Consider the following 18904-nt stretch of genomic DNA (forward strand, 5'->3'; position numbering starts at 1 on the left):
CACCGGTCCGACAAGTGGCAGACGCTTTTATTTTGACCTCGATAAAAATGCACGCGACCTATTACAGTATCCTTCCTATGTAACATCATGGCGGCAAAGTACAACCGAAACTAGGCTGATGTCTAATGACATCATTTCCAGGCAACTCTTGTGGCCTAGAATCATGATGCATTTCGATTGCAATCTCTCTGTCCTGCAATTCGCCAGCACCTCGATTTGCAACGAGCAACTCGTGCGCCTTGATTCCCGGAGGCAGCTCGTGGATAGGTGTTGAGTCTAACAGCTTGTCGCTAGCCTCTAGAGGGGCTTTATCCAACTCAGAGTGGTTCTGCTTGCCTTGAGTGCTCCGCTGTCGACGCCGGACAAACAAGGCTGCACAAATCACCGACAGCAGCACCACTGCTAGGACACCGCCGACAATGGCAGCGATTGGCAACTGCGTCTGCTCGCCCCTGAATTGTGATTCTAGGCCAAAGATCTTGGCCGTTTCAAGGGTGTCAAAAACAACCCTATCGAGATTCCTGCTCGTTGCGAGTCAGCGACAGAACTGAATGGCACCAAATGCCTACCGAAGGGTTGATTTGAGTTGAGCATCAGTAAGCCCGTACTGACCCTTCAGCGTACCATTCCTTGACGACCTGGGGCTTTTCGTAGGCTGTACCATTCGGCTTGTATGGGGAAATCCAACTAAGATTGGTCATGTCATATACCCCGATACCGTCCGACCATCCGAGCGCCTCTACATTCTCATCCCAGTTTCGCCCCCCAACACTGATCATATGTCGCCGGCCTTGTCCGATGACGGCGCAAGCGTGTTCAGTCCTAACGTTACCGTAAATGTCGGCCTCTGTTGCTTTGAACCATCGAAACCCCGGAACGGTGAGAATCCAAACGTCGGAGGACACAGGATACCCGCTAGCCTCACCCCCGAACATGAATATCTCGTACGAGGACTGCATGCCGTCGCTACTGGCCTGCGTGGCCACAACGCAGGCATCTTGTCGCAGGCTGGGAAGCTCGGGTCCGGTTGTGCTCTGCTTGTGGAAGGTCCGAGTGAGAGTGTCGTAGAAATGCACCGTCATCATGGGCATGTATACCAAGCTTCTGCTCCTCGGATCCGCGCTTGTCTGGGTTCCTGCAAGGAAGAAAACCAGGCCGCCTTTGCCAGTCCCCATAGTCGGGAGACATACTGCGGCACCCCCAGCGTAACTATTCGAGAGTGTCATGTTTTTGTTGTTTTCATCTTTGATGACTTCTGGGAAAGCTTGCCTGGTGTCATTCGACCATTTCCCCGTCGTCATATTGTAAGTAACCAGCCCGGCCGAGAAGTAGCGAAAGTCGGGTGTGACGACTACGCCACCGAGCATGATGCCGACATCGTTGCAGGTGGTCCAAGTGGAGTAATGCTTGAAGAGAATTGCATCGGACGTGGAGTCATCCCTCGGCGGCCGGCTTTCCACGGTCCAGGTGCCTGTGAAGTTCTCGCCTTCCTTGTCGCCCCGCGTGAACGTGCGGAGTTCATGCACGGTGGGTGAAATTGGTCCCCCATAATCTTCAGTCCCGCCCCAGGCGTATAATCTTTGGGGTCTTGCTTTTGGGTCAACCCATAACAACTGTTCAGTCGAATAGGGGAGCCCAGCTGGTTTGTCAATGATTTGATACTCGTCCAAATTTATAGCAGGCCCGTCGGGCGTTAGCGGAATGACAATCGTTTTGTTGTCTGGATAAACGTAGAGAGTTGGTGTCAGCTAGTGCTATCTCTTTTGTAAACTCTCGAGCCAAGAATCCCAGGAAACCCATGCTGTCCAACTAGTTCTAGAGAAACTATTTAGGTACCTACTATTCGTCCGGAACCGAACTGGATGCGACGAGTTCCCCATGTTCCAGGTGATGGTTCCCCCATCGACAACGACATGATCATCCAGGACGGCAACTAGAGCAGATTCACAGACCCGGATTAGATTAATTCTGTCGTAGATCTCAGCTCAAATGCGAGGACTTCTCACTAGTACATCGCAGACAGGATGCGAAGGGATGCGAGGGCAGCACAGCGAACGATTTTTCGTCGGTCCAATCGATCTGTGCTTGCGCATCTGTGTTTTCTTGAGAGAAAACAAAATCCGGGCCCAATATGGCCCAAACAAAGATATAGACTGCAAGCGATGAAGTCAACATATTGAGTAGTATATTACTCTGGCTGTGTTTGGGCCTCGGTTCTGTGAGACTGCCCCAGAAATAACGGGCGGCCAATGGATAGAGAAAGAAGTAGCAAGACACGGCGGCGGTGCAACAGAGACGAGGAATAATGATATAAGCTTAAAGTGCCTGGTTCGGCCACAATATGAAGCCTTGTACGACGTTACACAACCCCAACCCACCGCTCGCGATAATTTCCTGTCCCCTCCAATTTGTTTCAGGGGTCAAGTCTTGCATATGTGCGGTAGCATGCCGAATTTATCACTATTGATAGGTCATGCTGCCGCTGCTCTCCTTGGCGATAATGCGTGAAACTGTTGCTGAGAGACGATAATCGGCACATGAGACTTGCCATGGGGACTAGAGAAGCTTTTGATCATCGATACATACCTGTGAAGGGAACTGTAAAGGTAGGCAGAGAATCAGGTAAATCTGATGCTGAAATAATTTGACCTGGTACAGAAGGCCAAAGGCTTCTTTGTAGGCGGAACGGGGGCTGTTGTTTTTTCGGGCCACCGATAAATCTTCCTATGCGCCGTGATGGTGCATCATGACCTGAGCTCCCGGCCAACAACCTAAGCGATGCATGGGTCTGAGGTGTTGGTGCAAAATACATCATGCTCAAACACCAAATGCTTTTCTTCAAAAGTCTCATCATTTTATTAAAAAATAACAACAGTGATACGTCGTTTTCCTGTCTGTCATACTTGCCATTGGAATGTTGGCGCAGGAGAACTGCAAGGCAGTGTAGAGAGTTGGCGGGATTATGGCAATAGCCCATTCGAGACCGAAGATCAAGACAGGCAAGGGCTGCTGCCGCTGCTGCGGGTGAGTATTGTGCATCTGCGCCAACAGACCTGTCGCTGATGGGTGCCCGCAGGGTGTAATTTCTTATTCCTATCCCTACCCCTGACCCGTCTAATCTTTGAAGCCCCAACTCTTTAAAAATTGCGAGTAAAAATTTCCGCTGGCCAGCAGAGGTATACGGCCCCTGACCCCAGCTTCCTTTGGCTGTATTAGGTCCTCATGAATGCGAGGTAGCTTCAGGGTTTCTTTTTGTGGTTTACACTACACCCTTACATGAACTCTTGCTTTGACAACGTTCACAAGGGCTAAAATAAGACTTTCTGCCTGAAGTGTATACAGGTAACTCTTGCTGTCACCATGTGCAGAGCCAAGTGGTGGAGATCAGAAACGCTGGACAGGCTGTGGAATATTGGGTTTGAAGAGATCGTTTGGATCATTGGAATTGAATAGAGAATCTACCAAATAACCTAGCTTGATTGGCTTTAACAGTGTCAATGCTAAGCCCAAAAGAATTTACTGCCACTGTTGCTTGAGGACCGGTGTGATGGGTGCGTCTTATAGCACAAGAAATACAGCGTGCGTGTAAACATGATTATTAATACAGCTTCATTCGTAATATTACATAAGTCCTCGAATGTCATCATTACTCGCTATCCTCATCTGTTTCGGCCTTTTTCTTCCTTCCCTTCACAGCCTTCCCCTTGGGCGCCGCCTTTTTCGCGTCCTTCTCCGCCTTCTTATCAACCTGCTCCTGTACCCTCTTCCTCTCAGCTGCACCGCTTTTCTGCAACTTCTCTGCGAGCTTCTGAAACTCATCACTCTCAGCGTCCATCTCGATCAGGCTCTCGAGCAGCTTGATCTCGTCAGCCCAGACCTGCCTGTCCTCGACAGTCTTGCCGCTGGCGTCCTTTTTGTCGATGGGCGTCTCGAGCACCATGGGCAGGTCCTGGAAGGGAGCGTGGTTCACGACCGAGTGGAAAGCCCGCAGCCCCAGAAAGCCCGTGCCAATGTTTGCGTGAAGGTCCCTGTTGGATCCAAATGGGGCCTTGCTGTCGTTGAGGTGGAACGCCTTGAGATACTTGTTGCCGACGATGCGATCAAACTCGTCAAACGTCTTCTTGAAGGCCTCAGGGGTGCGCAGGTCGTACCCGGCGGCAAAAGCATGGCACGTGTCTATGCACACGCCGACACGCGACTTGTCCTCCACCAGCTCGATAATGTCGCGCAGGTCCTCAAATGTGGAACCCACTACGTTGCCGCTCCCAGCCATGTTCTCCACCACTGTTATGACGCTCTTGGTTTCCTTGTGCGACCGGTTCAGCTGCGCGGCGATGCGCCCGATCGCAGCCTCCTTGGTGTCCTTTAGCGCCGAGCCCGGGTGGAAGTTGTATAGCCTTATGCCCAGCTCATCGCATCGCTTGAGGTCGTCCACAAAGTTGCTGTATGCCTGGTCCGCCTTTTCCTTCTCCGGCTGTGCTAGGTTGACGAGGTATGAGCCGTGGGGCAAGCAATGCTTGGCGGCATCGTACGAGTGCTTGGTGCATGAGGAGTGGAACTGGTCCCGCGCATCGGGAGCTAGTGGTGGGTTCGCCCATTTGCGCTGAGATTTGAGGAATAGGGCGAAGGCATTGGCGCCTATTTGAGCTGCATTTTCGACCGAGTTTTGAACGCCTGGTATGGATTAGGTTGGAGGTTTCACGAAGGAGCGCATCAAGAACATACCTCCTGCAGCGCTGACGTGGGCACCAATGTACATAGCCCTCTTCAGCGTCGACACCACGGTTCGCTCCGCCAACGGCATTGTATCTTGGTCTTTTCCCTTGGTCGTCTTTTGTCGCTTTGCAGCGGGCTTTATCTCGGGTATGTCTTGGAGCTCGACCTTTTCTTCCTTGGCCTTTTCTTTTTTGCAGTGGTCCGAGAGCTCGGCTTCGTCCTCGTCCTCGTCCTCTGCCTTCCGCTTCACTTGAACTTTGGTCTCTTTCTTGACGACGGTTGTGGCTATTGTGCGCGATTTTTTGCCGTTCGTCTGCGCGACGACGACCTTGGTCTCTTGTTCGACTTCCTTGATCTCGACTTTGGGTTCTGTGGTTGCGGCCGCCGCTTTCCTTCGCGCGGACTGGCGAGGAGCCATGGCTCGAAGATGAGTTGATAGTTCGCGCTCAACTGAGTCCCTGCGCGTTGAACTCTTGGTTACAGAGTTTCAGCAGAGTATCGACACAGAATTGCAAAAGTATGCTTCTGGAATCGGATGTTGTCCTCGTTCTCGTCAGGTAGGTTAGCAGGTATCGTGAGGTGGAGGTCAAGTTAGCGTCAAAATCGGCTCGTCGATACGCGACGCGTTAAGTTGCAACGCGACGTCTCGTGAACAGTCACGTGAATCACGGAATTTTGTCCATGAAATGGTTGCGACTCAGTTCCGCGATGGTTCATTGTTACCTGATAGACTCGACATTGCGCAGGTGGCTTTAAGCTTACAATCTTCGATTAGTTGGCAAATCCAATCATCGTCGTTAACACAAATCCTTTCTCCATGGAATCTTGAACCGGTGTTGAAACGAGCTTTGATATGGCTTAATTTGCTCCAGTCAGCCACACCTCTCTGCATTCTGAGTCCAACCTTTTTGCACTAACTGCTTGGGTAGTCGAAGCTGAGAAAGAATCCTGTCAAGCATAACTGGACATACAACACGTGAAAGGAAACCATCGAAATACTTGGCAAGGGCCGGAACATTGAACGGCACCGTACACTTTGCCATAAACTCAACCTGCCGTCTATCCTCTCAACAAAGCGGGGCGACGCCCTATCAAGCATGATCATTCCTAGCATCTACTTCTGTGCTCTTTTTTGGCCTAAATCTCATGGTTCACCGAGCGACAGACAGTTACGACAACTGTAATGCGGGGTCGAAGGCTGCAGCTGCGAATGCTTGCGCGCCGAGCGAATAGCCCAGAGCGCGATGCGGTTTGGGCGACTGTGAACGACTTGAGGAAGCTTATGGCATCGTGGAGTCTTCTGTCTGGCTGGGTTGATCATTTCGTGGTCCCCGTGTGCCTCGCGGGTCGTATACTAGGGCCGTAATGCCTCGGCTCTCAAACCGTTCCGCAGAATCGTTGTAATTCACTTTTAGGAAGTTCATCTACTGACGGTAGCACATCAATTGCTCACACTCTGTTTAGTGCCGGTTCCGACAGGCAAAGTATGTTTGCAGGATTCTACTCACCACTGAGATGATGAGGACGCCTGTCCCTTGTTTCTGGGTTGTAAAAAGCCATCCACGGAGAGTGACGTCTCAAATAACGGAACTCGAAATCTTGTCTTTGTGCATACATTGTTTCTTGTTGGTCTGACTAGAGCCTAGCTGTGTTATTTGCATGCAATGACTGGAACAGAACAAAAGAGGAATAACGGCAGTACCCATAGCCTATTTATTTGGCTACTCGATACATGTAACACGGCGCGCTTCCTGTCTACTTGCCTCTCGCCAGAGCCACCAATGCCGAGTTCGATGCTGCTGCAGACTCTGGGCAAACGGCGGCACGTAGACATGGCGAGGTCAACGCCTACGAAAAGCCGTCCCTCGTGGACCTCCCCAACTATCAATGGAATCACTCTCACAAGTACTGGCACGATGAGCACCGAGTGGACTCATTGCAAGCCACGACCTCTGGGATCCAAAGTGCTCGCGGCAAACTGGCAGCCCCGTGCTGGACGAGAATCATCCGACTTGAGGACCAGTCATGGCCATGGAAGCTGTATATCAGGCCACTGTGTGAATGTCTGGGCCACGCACGGGAAACCCACTCAGGTGGCGCATCACCTTGAGAATGTGAGTTCCTCCGGGGCCTCGAGGGTAGTGTGGTCTACGATAAGCTGGTGGTATGGCTACAACTACGGAGAACTTTTGTTGCCTCGTCGATCCAGTTTGAGCTGAGGTGTGCTGCACCCTGGGAACGCTGTCCATGCAGAGCCTCGTCCAAGTAGAAGCAGTCCAAGGACCGATCCATCCCGTAACCCTCCACAGACGACGACAGCTTCCAGTCCGCGGGCTAGTGTTGCAGAAGTTCAGGATCTTTGGCTTTGTAAATAACATCTTTGTCCGGGACGCATAGACAGCCCCGTGATTTCCGGAGGCTCGGCAAGATTGAGAATGCCCGGGTCATGGTCTCGGGGGGTGCTTATGACCCAAAGATGGGAATGCATCCTCCAGATCAAGGCATGCGCTTCAGCTATATCGAACGCCCGCGCGAACGGTGGAGAGAAGAGACATCCATTCTCCCAGACTAGTTGGAACGTCGACATGGCCTCACTGGGGATTCGGCTCAGGAGGTTCTTGTCCGGACATGCCGTCGGATCAGGTCTTGCAACAATGCCATCATGGAGCTGCTCTACCACACCAATCCTCAAGCAAAGGCATGGAAGTGGACTTCATGCTGGGAGCACATCGTGCTTTTGCCCGACGTTGGCTTGATCAAGTTGGCCAGGCGCCTGCATACGCCTCGTTTCTGGGAGGAGTCTTTTTCGCCAACGGTGGAAAGCAGCTCCTCGAGATCCAAGATCACCACAGTTCTGTGTCCAACGCAAAGTTCAGCTCGCTGACACCAGCGTCCCGACCTGGTTATATCTCCTGATTCGATGGAATTTCATTTTGAGGGTAAAGCCTGTTGTAGATGCCGAACCCATTGAGGCATCCATCCGAAGGCATCCATCCGTAACGTTTTACGCTCGCTGAACGAAGATGGCCAGCTCTCATTAGTCAGCCGACCTCAAGTGATCCATGGCTTTGTCAACATGGCATCAAATTTGTCCTACCGGCCAAAAGCCTACCTCAACCTGTTCCAAATTATATATTTCCCAGGGCTGGCACGCCAAAGAAGCGCAGTTCCTAAAGACGCTAGGTATCGCCAAGGATCACATATTCTCTTCCAGGGACGCCGGCTTTGAGAGGCTAGTCGCGGACAAGACTACTGGTCATGGCGTCGATGTGGTCCTCAACTCATTGTCGGGAGACCTCGAGGTCTGTGGAACATCATCGCCCGCGGTGACATCTTTGTTGAGATTGAAAAATGAACATGATCGCCAAGTCGGCTGTGGTCGAGCATCCTGCTCTCGATCCTGCAGCAGTCCGTGATCACGGTTGGGTCTGCTCTTGCGCCTGATTTCCAAGTAGCAGACGGTAGATGACACAATGTGAATGTCCACCTAAGCCCATAGCATACTACGACATGTTTCAATCAGACCAAAGACACAAAACTACCTAACTCTGCTGCCTGCTTAAAGTATTGGGATCCAATCGGAGCTTATGACCAGCCATGGTGGTACGCATGTGACTGGTTGATGCATTTCACAGATATTGGGGACAGGGTCAACCCAGAGTCTTTGGCATTGATGCCGCGTAATCCAGGGCGGGAATCCCGTTTAGCCATCCATAACAGTAAAATTTGCTTGAATAGTGTCGCCGACATTCTCTGACCGTGCGCACTGCTAAAGGAGAGCATTGATTCAAAGGTGTAATACTATGTAGATTAAGCCTATACCAGGATCTTTAGGTCAAGGGACATGGGTACCAGGCTAGTTGACGGCTAGGGCTGGATTCGAAGCCGTACAAGCGTATGTAGGGCTGTTCCTGGAAGATGACTTGTGATTTGTCGAAAGGATTTATGCTCTACTCACCGATTCAGCCCTAGTTGTGGTGCACAGATGAATTAAAGCACTTGTTTAAAAATAACCCAACGAATTCAAATTTTCACCGCAATTTACCATTCAAAAAGTTGCAACTTTGCAAATTCAACAGCTGAAGCCCTGCATGTTACGATCAAGGTATCGGGGTAACCTGTTCTTAGGGTAAAATATAGTGGGTTGAAGCAATTAAACGTTTAACTGGGTAACTGGGGTTCTCAATAACTGGGGGTGAAATTATAATCGTTCTTAAATAAATATTAAAGTTAATTAAAATTTAATTGCTGCTAAACAATCCTAAAATCGAATTTATTTATATGGTAATAAACGTGTTTTATATAAATTATATTCCGAATTGTTACGACCAGACAGTTGGGCCGGTACCAGAAAGGCCAGGTGGGGTCACACCCCTCCTGACGACAATCAACCAAGGATGGTACCGACCGACAGAAAGAGGATTACATATGGAAAGGGTCACGTGACCGCACGTGACCAGAGGAGGGTGCTATGACTGATAGGTGCCAAGAATCACATAGCACCCATAGCAAGTGATAGGAGTGATATGACCGCTCACCAACATATCCGACATAGCAAACATATCACTACCAGGGACAACGGACTATATAAAGCACGCTCATTACCATATAAATAGATTCGATTCTAGGATTGTTTAGCAGCAATCAAACTTTAGTTAACCTCAATACTTATTTGAGAACGATTATAATTTCACCCCCAGTTATTGAGAATCACAATTACCCAATCAGACGCTCAGTTGCTTCAACCTACTGTATTTTACCATAAGAACAGGCTACCCCGATACCTTGATCGTAACATTTTGATTGCTCCTGTTCAGTACTTTGCCTTGAAGCATACCGAGCAATATCCGACAACATGTTTTCCCAGACGTCTAAGAATAACACTCCCAGCACCCCGGCTATAAGCAGCAAGGCGGCCCAAAAAGCCCCTGCTCGGCCCAAGGACGATAGCGACAGTGATGACGAGGAAGACCAGCTCCGTAGGCAGGTTGCTTAGACCAACCAGGAGCTCCACGAACAGACGCTCCGCGCAACCCAACTCCAAAAGGAACTCCAGGTTCTCCGAGCCAGTGCTAACGTTACCTTAACCCCTTTTGATGGGCGCGAGAGACTCAAGTTTAACCCCCCAGCCACATTCGATGGCACACCTGGACAACTTAAAGGGTACCTTGTACAGGTACGCACCTACCAAACATTCCATCTGGAAATTTTCCGCAGTGAAACAGAAAAGGTGGTACACGCGGCCATTTTCCTCCGAGGACGAGCTTTGTCTTGGTTCGAGCCTCTGTTGCAGGAATGGCTTGATATACCCCCCGAAGAACGACGCCAAGAAGTCACCGACATTTTTTCAACCTTCGCAGGGTATGAACGCACCCTCCGTTCCTTGTTCCAGGAACCCGATAAGAAACGACAGACCGAACGAGATTTGGCCAACCTACGACAAACCAAGTCAGCCTCCGCTTATGCAGCCGAATTCAGAAGGCTAGCAACAAGGCTGGATATGACCGAAGAAACCAAAATCCTCCAGTTCTACCAAGGACTGAAGTTAGAAATAAAAGACGAGGTATCCAAGCTCGACCGACCCGAGGATTTCCTCGAGTACGTCGAACTTGCCATTAAACTTGACAACCGGATTTACGAACGCCGACAGGAAAAACAAGGCGGACAGCGAATGTTCGTCACCTCAATTCGACAAGCCAACACGGGACGCAAGTACCAACACCCTTAACCCATATACCACAGAAACAATGGTGGATGGCAGCAGCCCCGTCACATGGCGCCCCAGACCTACAGTACAGTTTATGGTACCCACAGTGGACCTATGGACCTCAGTGCCACACAATATAAGAAGCCCCGTAAAGACCCCAAAAGTGGCAAATGCTTTAAGTGCGACAGGATAGGGCACATCGCCAGAAACTGCCCGAGAAACCAGGAAAATATCCCTGATTTTAGGGGTAAGACCGAAAAACCACGAGGACTTAATGCCACCAATTACCAGCAACTACGGCCTGACCAACACAGCACGATAAGTTGGACCACCTGCTACGATGACAATTATATAACCCACAATAGCTCCAAGATCGACGCAGGATGGTATCCATAAAAGCCCCGAGGCACTCGAACCCTAGCAGCAGGAAACCGAGTACCCCTAGGAACAGGACAACCAACGAAGTTACACCGATAAGAAACCCAATTACCCGAATTTACGGACTCGGATGCCTCCGGAGAATCGGATGAGGAACCTTTGGGACAAACCCACCACATTAGGACAACCAATTAGTCCTCAACACAAAAATCAAGCAAGGATTTAGAAGAAGAATCCAGCGAGGAAGAGACCATACCCTCGAACCAGTACAACGCAGTAAGAGAGAATAACCCCTACATATATGAGAAGAAGCACATCGATTTATACCGAGACGACCAATTAGTACAGTTTCCCGGATTGCCATTTCAGGCACAGATCCGACATCCTACAGGACCAGTCAGTGCAACCTTTGGAGACCACCCGACCTTGGACAGCAAACACCCTCAATACGCAGAAATCTTTTGGGCAGAATGCTTCCGAGACAACTGTGGACTCCACCTAAGCAGGAAAATAGTCCACAACTTCTTCCCACGACGACGCAAAGCAACAGGCATTCACGAGGTATACACCATAACCGACCTACCAAATTGGGAAATTAAGATAAGATTTAACACTGAGCCAGCCGCAATCTTCACACCTAACGACAATTACCCCATGGCGTGTTGCAACCAGAAACAGTTCCCATGGTACGAATGCACCCGAAGCGTATGCAGAGTATATATGCTAGCCAAAACCCAGGCCTGGCACGAACAGAAATCACGGCAACCAGGACCTGCACCAATGACCAGAATTGTGTGGAACCCCAACGTACGAGACAACGAGATAACCACGAACGCACGCAAGACACCCGTGCCAGCGAAACACCCATTTGACCTAGTCGAAACAAGAAGTAGCCGCACACCCAGGGACAAGAAAAACAAGGACCCACGACGCGAGTCCAGCAAGTCAAAAAACTAAGACAGCCAGACGGCACAGGGCACCGAACGGCGACAACAGGAACGGAACCAAGAACCCTGAACGCTACACAGGATACGATAGCAACACATAAACACATATTTCTCGACATACGACTCGATGGCAGACCCATACGAGCACTCCTCGACAGTGGAGCACAAGGCAATTACATCTTACCAAGGGTCGTAGCGAAACGACGGATACCTTGGCAGCAAAAGAAGGAACCATACCAGTTGCAGACCGTGGAAGGAGAGGCAGTTTCATACGGGAACGGCACCATCGAAACAGAGACCGTACACCTCTGGATGGAGAGCTATGGACGAAAGGAACAAATCACCTTAGATATTACGGAAATAGGGGACAAAGACGTGATATTAGGAATCCCCTGGTTCAGAAGGAGCAACCCCCGGATAGATTGGACAACCGGCCAAGTCCAATGGGAAGAGCCGTTAGCCTCTGAAGGAAAATCCGAGAAACGGACTTTACGCAACGAGCGTAGGGCACAGGAGCGAAATTAACAAAAGATTATGGCGCTATTGAGGAAAAGCGAGCCACGCCTGGAGCCAATATCGGAAGGATCGCGACTATCCATGAGCGAAGAACGATCGAACCTTACCACATTGATCGACAACATCCCGGCCGAATACCGGATATATGGACGACTATTCAGCCCCGAATTCGAAACAGGACTACCCGAGCATAGTCCGTTCGACCACGAGATACTATTAAAAGAAAGAACACAGCCCAAATTCCACAAAATATACGGCTTAAACCCGACACAGATGGAGGCACTAGACGAGTACCTCGCAAAGAACCTCAAGAAAGGTTACATCAGACCATTAACATCACCAGCAGGATACCCAATCCTCTTCGTACCAAAGAAGAACGGAAAATTACGACTATGCGTGGACTACAGACAATTAAACGACATCACCATAAAGAATTGCTACCCACTCCCACTAATAGGAGAACTCCGAAACATGCTCTATTAAGCACAGTGGTTTACAACACTAAACCTTAAAGGAGCATACAATTTGATCCGCATAAAGGAAGGCGAAGAGTGGAAAACAGCGTTTCGTACCCGACGAGGACATTATGAGTACCTAGTAATGCCCTTCGGTCTTACCAACGCCCCAGCAACCTTCCAAACCATAATTAACCACGTTCTTCGGGAATGCCTAGACATTTTCGTCGTTGTCTACCTGGACAATATCCTTGTCTTTTCCAAGACGTTGGAAGAACACAAGCAATACGTTCACACCGTCCTACAAAAGCTACAAGACGCTAAGCTCTTGGTTAAGCCCGAGAAATGTCTTTTTTATAGCAAGCAAGTCAATTTCCTAGGATATATTATCGCTTCTGGAGAAATTAGGATGGAAGAATCGAAAATCCAAACAGTAAAGGAATGGCCTCAACTACAGAACGTAAAAGACGTTCGGGCATTCCTCGGATTCGTAAACTTTTACAGAAGGTTTATTAAGGGATACGGCGCGATTGCCACCCCATTGACCAACATGACCAAGAAGAACCTAGAATTCCAGTGGACGGAACAAACACAACAGGCCTTTGAACAGCTACGAGACGCAGTAGCCAGAGAACCAACCCTCAAGATACCAGACCCAACGAAACCTTTCGAAGTCGAGACCGACGCATCGGATTAACGTTGCGTACCCCCTGTTCGGCACCCCCCCTGTTCGGCACCCTGAAAATCTAACAACGAAATGCCTACTTTTATAAACTGATTTAAATATAAAATTATCAACGGACAAAAATACAATCGTTTTCACGCTTCTCCGGTTCATTAACCTCTTCTTCATCAGCTAAAGGTTCCAAATTTTCTATATCATTTTCCTGCAATCCAATAATGTTCTGTTTGTTAACCAAAAGCTCGTTTGGATCCGGAACCACCCTCCTCCTTTTAACCGGCCGTATTGCCTCCAGTTGTGCTTCCAATAAGCTGATTTTTTGCTGGGCGCTAGCCAAAAGGGTATCTTTGGCTTCGAAGCTTTTTTGGACTTTTGCAAATAAAAGACGTGAAGTAGCGTTGGTTTTGTTGGATTGGGAAAGTTTTTGCAGTTGAAGTCGGATATCTCGGGTCGTTTTAGGGGTTTTCCAAATAAGTAAAGACGGGTCGTTAATTTTTTGGGCTGGGCTTTCCGGTGTTTTATCCCTTTGCAAACCGTTGTTTTTATCTTTTATAACGTTGGCGTTGCTATTTTCTAACAAAAAAGGGCTTAAAAGTGGTTTAACCAAGTTTACCGGCCATAACCCCGTTGTACGCCAACCAGATTGAATGGTTTTTGCTATAAATGCTTTTAATCTGGCCTTTCGATAACAAAGTAGGAAATTTCGTTTTCCAATAACTGTTGAACAGCAAAATTGGCTAACAAATCCAAGTTGACGTCGATAAGCTTCTTTTAACGGCCCAAAAACCGATAGATCCAATGGTTGAAGAACGTGTGACGAATGAGGGGGTAAATATAGGAGTTGAATATTATTTTGCAAGCAAAGAAGCATAAATTCGTCCGTTATATGTGATCCATGGCCATCCAAAACTAATAACCGCTTTTCAGGGGTTAAAGGTTGGGTATACGGAATAAACACCTTTTTTAACCATTCGATAGCCGTTTGGTTATTTGTCCACCCGTTTTCGGTTGCATGAAATTGCCAATTATCGAAAGGGCTTAAATCCGTGGGAAACCATTGTTGTTGTACGTTTTTTCCCTTAAATATAACGAGGGGAGGGAGGGCAACGCCCGTAGCCGATATACATTCGATTATAGTCGTCCAACCACGCGTTCCGGGCTCTTTTCGTTGCAACGGCCGGATCCCGTTAAGCCCTAATACTAGGCCATTAGATCCTTTGCCTTCCATTATACCGGTTTCGTCCATATTCCAACGGTTTTCCGGTTTAATAGCGTTAATAACCGGGTTCGTAATATAAAGCCACCAAGATTTAATTACCTCCGTAGTAGCGCCATTAACCCGGGCGTTATCTATTCGACGGGGCCTTTGGGTTTTAAGGATTGGATAACGAGCCAAAAAACGAGTTATCCAACGTTTTCCAAGGCCTTTTGTCTCTCCGGCGGCTTGAAGAATTCGTTCGGCAAAAAAGCGTAATTCTTGATGCGTTGGCGGAAGCCCTAAAGCTGTTTGGGTAAGTACCCAATCAGCCAAATGCTTTTCCTGTTCCGTGGAAAGCCTTTGAAAAGGGCTTTGTGCTTTTTTATAAGGTTGAGAACCTTTAAGTCGACTTTGAAGTGTAGACCTAGGTATTCCCCATTTTCGGGAGGTTTTTGCAATTGGATTGCCATTATTGACGTCGTTAATTGCAGATATAAGCTGTTTTTCAGTATATTGCTTCATTGGAAAATGGAGAATTAAAATCAGAAAAAAGTAAATCCAAAAGTGACAGATTCATCGAGATATTTATAATAGAAGTTGGAGGATAAAAATAAAAGTGTTGTTATTTTTGGGTGCCGAACAGGGGGGGTGCCGAACAGGGGGTACGCAACGTTATGCGATCGGAGGACAATTTAGTCAGCGAAACGAAGAAGGACGGTTGCATCCTTGCGCCTTCTTCTCACAAAAACTACATGGACCAGAACTCAATTACCAGATTTACGACAAAGAGCTTATGGCCATTATTCGAGCATTTGAAGAATGGAAACCACAATTATCCGGAATTAAACACGAAGTGTTAATTTACACGGACCACAAGAACCTGACCCACTTCACCACCAGTAAAATGTTAAACAAACGGCAAATCAGATGGTCAAAATTCCTGTCAGAATTCCATTTCAGGATTATTTACCGAAAAGGGACGGAAAACGGCAGGGCCGACGCCCTTAGCCGAAGACCAGATTACGAGAACACAGTACCAGAGGAAACACGGGTTATTCTCACCACAGACGGAAACGGAAACCTTTTACCAGCACACCGGAGCTTTATAATAACAAATACGGTAACCACACCAGAAGAGATACGGAAGATCCACGAAAGCAAAACTCACGGACACCAAGGAATTTTTAAGACATGGAAACGGCTAAAGCAGCACCATAACTTCAAGGGGACACGACAAGAAGTACGAGAAGCCATTAGGAATTGCGAACTCTGTGCCAAAAGCAAGTCCGCAAGACACAAACCTTACGGGCTATTGCAACCCTTACCAGCCCCCGGCAAGGCCTGGCAAACTATTACAATGGACTTCATCGTCAAATTACCACCTTCGGAAGAACCATTCACTAAGACCAAGTACGACAGCATACTGGTTATAGTGGACAAGCTCACCAAATACGCCTACTTCCTACCATATAAAGAAAGCAGCAACGCCGAAGAAATCGCCTACACATTCCTACGAGTGATTGTCAGCAATTACGGATTTCCAGAAAGCATTATTACAGATAGAGACAAGCTCTTCACATCAAGATTTTGGAAATCCCTGATGGAACAGCTAGGAACAGACCACAAGCTATCCACAGCATTCCACCCCCAGACAGACGGACAAACAGAACGAGCCAATCAAACATTGGAATAATACCTAAAATGCTATGTGAACCACAAGCAAGACAATTGGGTACGGTTGTTACCCACAGCACAGTTCGCTTACAACAGTTTAAAAAACGAAAGTACCAAGACAACCCCGTTTTACGCCAACTATGGATTTAACCCTACAGCGTACGGAGAACCAAGAACTACGACTACGGCACCGCGAGCCGATAAATAAGCGAGCGAGTTACGACAATTATATAAAGAACTCCAGCAGGAACTAAAGTTCGTACGGGAAAGAATGATGAAATACGCCAACCAGCATCGGATGAAGGGACCATCCTTCAAGGAGGGAGATAGCGTTTACCTCATTCGACGCAACATTAAAACACAACGACCTAACAGCAAACTCGATTTTAAGAAGCTTGGACCTTTTAAAATCAGCAAAAAGATCAGCGACACCAATTACAGACTGTTATTACCAGACACTATGAAAATTCACCCCACATTTCACGTATTACTACTGGAATTAGCACCACACGGCACCAGCACACAAGAAACGATCGAGATCGACGCAGAACAAACCTACGACGTTGAACGAATATTCGACCACAGACGAAACCACGGCAAAATAGAGTACCTTGTTAAATGGGAAAACTATAGGCATGAAGAAAACATTTGGGAACCCCTTAACCACCTCCAGGATTACCAGGAACCGCTCCGCCAATATTATCAGGAGTTGGATCTGCGAGCAAGTCAGCCAAGAAAAAAAGGACGACCTAAGAAAACACCCCCTACCATTTCCAGAAGTTAAGGGCCGACCAGGACTCGAAACCATACCACCAGACGAACCTATGGAGGAACTATTAGTATGCAACATAAAGCAGGAAACACCAGGAAACGACTTACCAACGGAATATTGCGTAAGAACATTCATCTTATCCAACAACGAAGGATTTAAAGGACCTATCGGGAAGGTCGAATCCCAGACAAAATTGGAATCCGGAAGAAGCGACTCCAGGGACACTTTAGGAAGGACCTCGGCTAATCGCCGTCGCTCCTCCTGCTCTGCCTCCTCACGCTCCACCCGATCCAATTCCTCCAGATTGTCAATACCACGACGAACCGCCCGCATCATCTTCTCAAACCACATTTTCTTTTGACTTCTGAGACGCAAGAGCTTTTGACGCTCAGCCGCCAACTCTTGCTCCCGCTCCAACAAACGCAATTCTTGAGCCTCGACGTCGGCATCCAGCTTGGAGTGTTGGGCTGCCAGACGGTGAAGCTGCTCCCGCGAGATACCCATCACATCACATCGCGAGCGACCGAGGCGGACGCACTCGACACAACGTGAGGAATCGCGAGGCGATACAGCGCATTTCGCAATCCCTTGCGACTCGCAAGCAGAACAAGAAGGCATTTCGACCGCTGAAGAAAGAAGCACAAAAAGCAAATCGTCGCGACGAGCGGTGGAAGAGCGACCGCGAGATTTGTTAACTCGACTAGACATGGCGCAAAGCAGTTAGCAAAGAAGGAATAGAACCAGAAGACAAGGATTAGGGGAGTACAGACTATTTAAAGACCAAAGGGATTTGGCCAAAGGAGAGGAGACCTGATGTTACGACCAGACAGTTGGGCCGGTACCAGAAAGGCCAGGTGGGGTCACACCCCTCCTGACGACAATCAACCAAGGATGGTACCGACCGACAGAAAGAGGATTACATATGGAAAGGGTCACGTGACCGCACGTGACCAGAGGAGGGTGCTATGACTAATAGGTGCCAAGAATCACATAGCACCCATAGCAAGTGATAGGAGTGATATGACCGCTTTCCAACATATCCGACATAGCAAACATATCACTACCAGGGACAACGGATTATATAAAGCACGCTTATTACCATGTAGATAGATTCGATTCTAGGATTGTTTAGCAGCAATTAAACTTTAGTTAACCTCAATACTTACTTGAGAACGATCATAACTTCACCCCCAGTCATTGAGAATCACAATTACCCAGTCAGACGCTCAGTTGCTTCAACCCACTGTACTTTACCATAAGAACAGGTTACCCCGATACCTTGATCGTAACACGAATGTAATTTTTCCTAATTTGTTACAAATCGCAAAAATTATTTCCCTTAATTTATTATAATCCTTTAATAATTATTGAAATTATTTTTTTGGCAATTACGTAAAATTACGTAATTTTTTCTTATATAATTCTTTTTTTACCGGTCGGTAATTTTTTTGGGCGGGTATTGTTAGGAGGGGTATAACCCCACCTGGCCTCCCTGGTACCGGCCCAATTATTTGGTTATAATATCAGGTTTTTTTTTTGGTTAAATTCTTTTGGTTTTTAAATAGTCCGTATTTTTTTAATCCCTATTTTGGTTTTTTTTCCTTCCTGCCTAATTTTTTTACGTTATATTTAATTGTATAACCAAACCAAAATCTGGTCGTTCGTCGATAAAACGTTACCACGCCTTTTTTTTTCCCTATTATCGACGGATACCGTTAAAATGCTTTTTTGCAATCCCTACCGTGCCAAAGGCGCAACGTTTTATTAGGTATTTTTTTAGAATTTTGCTCGTTATATAGAATATATTTGTTCCAATCGTTTTGGGTATAACGTATTGGGTTTGTCCGCTGTTTAAATTC

The 18904-nt window shown here is 47.9% G+C and overlaps 6 protein-coding genes across 6 annotated transcripts; 3 read left to right on the forward strand and 3 right to left on the reverse strand.

The window, feature by feature from the left end:
* Positions 1-16: 16 nt before the first annotated feature.
* On the reverse strand, positions 17-1880 carry MGG_14330 (uncharacterized protein; the record flags this gene model as incomplete). Its single annotated transcript, XM_003710657.1, has 3 exons — positions 17-521; positions 613-1720; positions 1841-1880. The coding sequence occupies 3 exons, from the start codon at positions 1878-1880 to the stop codon at positions 86-88; spliced, it is 1584 nt and encodes a 527-aa protein (XP_003710705.1). The 3' UTR covers positions 17-85.
* Positions 1881-3580: 1700 nt separating this feature from the next.
* MGG_10609 (DNA-(apurinic or apyrimidinic site) lyase 1) lies at positions 3581-5284 on the reverse strand. Its single transcript, XM_003710658.1, has 2 exons — positions 4726-5284; positions 3581-4674 (listed from the first exon to the last, which is right to left on the reverse strand). The coding sequence occupies exons 1-2, from the start codon at positions 5132-5134 to the stop codon at positions 3647-3649; spliced, it is 1437 nt and encodes a 478-aa protein (XP_003710706.1). The 5' UTR covers positions 5135-5284; the 3' UTR covers positions 3581-3646.
* A 1213-nt stretch (positions 5285-6497) lies between these two features.
* MGG_15171 (uncharacterized protein) lies at positions 6498-7288 on the forward strand (the record flags this gene model as incomplete). The annotated part of the gene is made up of 2 exons (XM_003710659.1): positions 6498-6830; positions 7118-7288. 2 exons carry the CDS (start codon positions 6498-6500, stop codon positions 7286-7288), a joined length of 504 nt encoding a protein of 167 aa, XP_003710707.1.
* A 90-nt stretch (positions 7289-7378) lies between these two features.
* Positions 7379-8515, forward strand: MGG_10610 (uncharacterized protein; the record flags this gene model as incomplete). Its single annotated transcript, XM_003710660.1, has 3 exons — positions 7379-7567; positions 7860-8018; positions 8492-8515. The coding sequence occupies 3 exons, from the start codon at positions 7379-7381 to the stop codon at positions 8513-8515; spliced, it is 372 nt and encodes a 123-aa protein (XP_003710708.1).
* A 1056-nt stretch (positions 8516-9571) lies between these two features.
* On the forward strand, positions 9572-10819 carry MGG_16473 (uncharacterized protein; the record flags this gene model as incomplete). The annotated part of the gene is made up of 3 exons (XM_003710661.1): positions 9572-9695; positions 9942-10314; positions 10459-10819. 3 exons carry the CDS (start codon positions 9572-9574, stop codon positions 10817-10819), a joined length of 858 nt encoding a protein of 285 aa, XP_003710709.1.
* Positions 10820-16865: 6046 nt separating this feature from the next.
* On the reverse strand, positions 16866-17549 carry MGG_16474 (uncharacterized protein; the record flags this gene model as incomplete). The annotated part of the gene is made up of 3 exons (XM_003710662.1): positions 16866-16988; positions 17042-17095; positions 17153-17549. The coding sequence occupies 3 exons, from the start codon at positions 17547-17549 to the stop codon at positions 16933-16935; spliced, it is 507 nt and encodes a 168-aa protein (XP_003710710.1). The 3' UTR covers positions 16866-16932.
* Between the last annotated feature and the right edge of the window lie 1355 nt (positions 17550-18904).

The sequence above is a fragment of the Pyricularia oryzae genome, chromosome 1 (assembly GCF_000002495.2).
Source record: "Pyricularia oryzae 70-15 chromosome 1, whole genome shotgun sequence".
Taxonomy (NCBI): domain Eukaryota; kingdom Fungi; phylum Ascomycota; class Sordariomycetes; order Magnaporthales; family Pyriculariaceae; genus Pyricularia; species Pyricularia oryzae.

Bases quoted from the DNA above. Each gene is read 5' to 3' on its own strand.
- MGG_10609 (XM_003710658.1), bottom strand. From the start codon at position 5,134: ATGGCTCCTCGCCAGTCCGCGCGAAGGAAAGCGGCGGCCGCAACCACA. The intron at 4,675-4,725 runs GTATGTTCTTGA...AATCCATACCAG, and splicing joins CCACGTCAGCGCTGCAGGAG to GCGTTCAAAACTCGGTCGAA.